This window comes from Scophthalmus maximus, chromosome 9 (assembly GCF_022379125.1).
Source record: "Scophthalmus maximus strain ysfricsl-2021 chromosome 9, ASM2237912v1, whole genome shotgun sequence".
Taxonomy (NCBI): domain Eukaryota; kingdom Metazoa; phylum Chordata; class Actinopteri; order Pleuronectiformes; family Scophthalmidae; genus Scophthalmus; species Scophthalmus maximus.
Window position 1 is genome coordinate 7,645,001 of NC_061523.1, and position 5,000 is coordinate 7,650,000.

General features: G+C 43.4%; 1 protein-coding gene across 6 annotated transcripts in view; it reads left to right on the plus strand.

The window, feature by feature from the left end:
- Positions 1-5,000, plus strand: part of si:ch211-26b3.4 (connector enhancer of kinase suppressor of ras 2) — a 52,664-nt gene that overhangs the window by 15,120 nt on the left and 32,544 nt on the right. For all 6 annotated transcript variants that reach the window (XM_047334279.1, XM_047334283.1, XM_047334281.1 and 3 more), the window contains exons 3-4: positions 3,550-3,752; positions 4,251-4,338. In XM_047334279.1, the coding sequence (XP_047190235.1) occupies positions 3,550-3,752; positions 4,251-4,338 (291 nt within the window). The remainder of the gene's footprint in view (positions 1-3,549; positions 3,753-4,250; positions 4,339-5,000) is intronic.

Below are 5,000 nucleotides of genomic sequence, written 5' to 3' on the forward strand. Positions count from 1 at the left end.
CTTTTGCCCGGCGTGCAACCTTTTTTGGTCACGCCACTGCTAATTTCGCCCATTGATCTCTCTTATAAAATTCCCAAGTTGTAATTAAACAGAATTATCCTTTAAAGATATCTAAACTGGACACAGCTCTGCATTGCAATTGCGGAATATTTGGATAGTAAGGAAAGAGTCATGAGCAATATGACCCACGATAAGGGAAAGCAAAACCCCGTTCCCTTGGTTCTCTGTGACTGTCTGGTCAGATATTGTAAGAGTTCATCATCATTTTTTTTGTTACCACATACAGTGTGTTAAGAAAAGTTTTTTTTCTATAATCCAAAAAGCATACAATCATCCGCAAATCTAGTCAATGACTTTCTGTGTCCGATTTGGATATTATAGATCCCTTTAAATCCTGAAGATTGTATCCAGTATATCTATATATCCCTCTTAGTGAAATCTTCAATTTTTTCCCCACGACCTCTGGGTCAGCTGATAAGGTTTAGATTTAGCTTTCACACTCAGTTGACTGCAACTCTCCATCTCCAGCAGGACCGGCATCATTGTCTGATGACACTGGACAAACTTGAGATAAATGTCGACAGTCTGTTTCGGGCAAAACGCATTCATTCCCTTATCAAAAATGTACAGTTTCTAATCAATGTGATCTTCAAATCCCTTGCACAGAGACAGGACATCCAGACTATACCAAAACAGCTTCAGTTCAAGTGAGTTACAAAAGTAACATCTTCTCAAAACCCTCAAAATACCTTGACATGAATTCTAATAATAATTTGGTAGATTTATTTTGTTTCTGACTTCAAAGTCCCAATTCCTCTTCTGACAAAGTGACTCATGCATTCCTGTCCCCCTCCGGCTCCTTCATGCACATGAGTCAGCCTTCTGTGTTGGCTCCTTTTCAACGCTGCCCTGCGTGACTCCAAGTTGATTTTTAATATCCTGTTACTCCAAATGTACTAGATGTTGGCCCCAATTCATATTCATTGACCTTTTTTCATCTACATTTCTTACATCTTAGCTAATTAGACTAAAGCTTAAAGTCCCCCCTCCACGTCAAAAAGTGTTTTTCTTCTGTTTCTGTCCTCTAAAATGTCTGACATTGACTACACGGACTTGTATCTGAGCACATGTTGTCACTATGGAAGCGTTTTTCGCATTCCTCTCCTGGAGGAGGAGATTTCTGTGCACTTCCCTGCAATTTGAAATTCAAAGGAATCCCGGGGCAAGCGGGATTTGGTACGTCACAAATACAGCAAACCAATCGGCGTGGAACATGCAAATGTGAGGTAAAGAAACCGGAAAACTTCCAGCGCACGCAGAGGCCGCGCGTCCACGAGAGGACGGCTGGTATGGCAACAGACAGTTAGCGTTTAGCTGTTATTTGCATATCATGAATATTCAAAGTCTGAGAATTCCTCAATGAGGGAGAGGGAGGTGGATGGTTTCCAGCCCCATTTCAGAGGGGTTTTTAAAAAAAAAATTCGGGGGGGGGGTCAACAATGTTAAACTAAATATTAGGCATAGCTGATTATTTTTATATACTTTAAAACGTCACTATTACATACTTATATACATTATATACTTTAAATGACAGTTGATTGTTATCTGTGTGTGTGTGTGTGTGTGTGTATGTATCTGCATCTATATCATTGTAAGTGATTTTAGTCTTTCTTTTCTCTCCCCTGTTTTTTTTTTTTGAAATTTGATAACTTTTTAAAAAAAATTTCTTCCCTGTACCCGTTGATTGCTCAAGGGCAACACTTCGTGAGTTTAAACACTTTGTTTTAAACATTCATACCAAAATGGTCTTTATAAATACATCACAACGTGTTCCGCTTCATAATTTATGTTCAATTTTTTAAGTAGCTAAAAAACATCCCCCTTAAAAAAACATTTTGGAACTAAAAATAGATGTTTCTCAAATTCAGGGCGCACACTGCACTGATTGGAGTTTGAATCCAGTGATCAACAGTAAAACATTTTAAACTGTAAAAAAATGAATGTCCACTCATGATACACTCAGTCGAGCATTGACCCCAGATCCATCGAGCTCAAAGTGATTCACGTACAATCAATATTCTCTTAATTGATGGAGGTCATATACTCTCTTAAGTGGCCTCAAGCCTATGTTTGAGACCGATTAATGTGAACATACAGTGGAACAATACTGATTAATATTTTACTCTTGAAATGAAAGGATGGAATGTGTAATCCTGCTTTTTCTTTGCCCGATGTTTGACAGGGATTCAGTAGACAATAGTAGAACTATTAGCACGGAGGAGAGGCCACTCCACACGTAGCTGCTATGGCAACCACATCAACGTGAAGATGGAGGGGTGGATGGGGGATGGGGGGGTGTTGTGCTCTAATGGCATTGCCCTCTTACTGTATTAATTGGCACACACAGGCGCACATATGCACGCGCCGCTCAAATTATTTTCTCCACCTTTCTCCCACACACACACACACACACACACACACACACACACACACACACACACACACACACACACAAAGTCATTCAGACAGTCGACACAGGACATCATTCCCTCGCTTCATCTCGGCAGCTCCGTCCCCCGGAAAGAGCCGCATGCAGCTTTAGATCGAATCATAGGACGGCCCAATTACAGCTGTGAATACACGCACGCTCCAAGTTCATGTGTACATCTATGTTCACACAGAATACCGAAGATTAAACAGAACACAGTGTATGCGTGACCCAGTTTCACTGAGATGCATAGCTGGGCGCTTTCTCTTCCCCCTTCTCCCTCTTGTCTTCTGCCTCTTTGGTTCCTCAATTCCCTCAATTCCCTCAATTTCCTCAATTCCCTCATTTCTCTCTCTCTCTCTCTCTCTCTCCCTATCTATCTATATCTCTCTCTCTCACTCTTGCTCTCGCTCACTGCTGCCACCACCACAGTGAAACCCCTTTCTCCTTTGTAGTCACTGTGGTCGTGACTGTGTAGAATAGATCTAGAGGCAGGGGAGGAATAGATACGTCTAGCTCAGCCTGTGTATCTGACTATACAAGGGTGCGTGTGTGTGTGTGTGTGTGTGTGTGTGTGTGTGCGTGCATGCATGTGTAGCCTTTTTGTCAGCAGGAACCAGGCTCTGTCAGGAAGGACATGACTGAAGGTGCCTTGGGACACTGAGTGTGTGTGTGTGTGTGTGTGTGTGTGTGTGTGTGTGTGCGCGCGCAGAGTAGCTGTTATATGAAAAGCCTAATGGTTATTCAGAGATAGTAATACTAGTTTAAGTTCATTCCCCTCAGAATGAGCATTTATGGTTCACTTACCGCTGATCTGTTCAAGCTGCAGAAATAAACATTGAATCAGTATTCAGAAAGAAAAAGTATGTGTCACAATTCATACCCTCCAAAACATACATTGAAATAGTTTCACCTTACCATTTTCCCCGACTGTAACGTTTCTTTGTCAATATGAACAATTTCAATAAGTTGCTGGCAACTTCAAACCACTGACGAGCAAAGCATCAGACAAAGTCTGTAATTCAATGTGTCAATGTAATTCTGCCCTCGTTCTCCTCCAGAACTACGGCCTGGAGACAGAGAACCTCCGGACGTTGTCCCACAAGCTGAATGCTTCGGCGAAGAACCTTCAGAACTTCATCCTGGGCCGGCGGAGGGGCGGACACTACGACGGACGGGCTTCCCGAAGGCTACCCAATGATTTCCTCACCTCGGTGGTGGATCTGATCGGTGCAGCCAAGAACCTTCTCGCCTGGCTTGACAGGTCGGGCTCACATCTTAAGACAAAACATGAAGCTAGATATTTAATTGATGTTATAAATGCAGCTAAGATCTTTTAAAAAAAATGTAATCTTGTGAAGCCTGTCCCAGTCAGTTATGCTCGTGATTAAAAAACAGAAACAGGATAAAACCAAAGACTGGACTGTTTGAGGCTAATTTACACTGTTTCCTGCCCGACCACACACTCGCAGTCACATGCCAGGCAGTCAACAAATAAAAAGCAACACCTCAAAATCTCCCTCTGACACAATTACAATAATGTGACATGAGATACTTCACAGAGAAAAGTTTGTATCGTCAGCCGTCAAACCTTTAACATACGATCACGAGGTCTGGACGGATAAAGAAGAAAAGCGTGATTTTCCAATTCTGCGCAGCTGTACATGAAAAAAACAATAGCCAGAAGAAGATCGTAAGGACTCCAGGATGTGTCAATCAGATTAAGGGTTCTGTTTTTTTTCTTCTTTTTCGTCTGTTTCAGGTCTCCCTTTGCCAGTGTGACAGAGTATTCATTACTGAAGAACAACATCGTGCAGCTCTGCCTCGAATTAACTACAATTGTACAACAGGTGCTTTTCACGCACACACACACACAAACGCACACACACACACACACACACACACACACACACCATCAACACATGCGATGCATGCACCTTACAAATCCATCATGCACATATTCATGACACCGATATGATAAAGGTCAGGGTTTGATTTGAATTGAAGGGACAAAACTAAAGTGGGGTTCGCCCTGGGAACGTCAATGCGGCGGCGGCCAGCTCTGGTACGTGGCGTACTTCTATAGATTTCAGTGTGAGCGGAACATATGCCGAGGGCCGCGGGCTGTTTTGCAGCGCGGCGGAGGGGACGGGTAGCTCTCAGTGACGACCCCAGGCGGCGTACTCATCGACTCACTGAAAGACCTCGTCCGCAGCTTAACTCATGGGCTCTGAGGGAGAATGAGCGCTGGGGTCTCTCCTCCCTTCGTTTCCTGTCCTCCTTCTATACCCTCTCTCTAGCACGCTCCCTTCTTGTTAATTCGCTACACTTACAGACACACACACACACACACACACACAAATTAGCTTTTTTCGAACTAAAACCGGAGGTGCCTGAGCACACGCGCACTCTGCTACTGTAGACATCTCATTGTTTGGACAGAAACTATGCCGGCTGTCCTGGCCCTCATCCACGTCCTCCCTGTAAGAGCCTGCTCGGAGAGTGCGTTGAG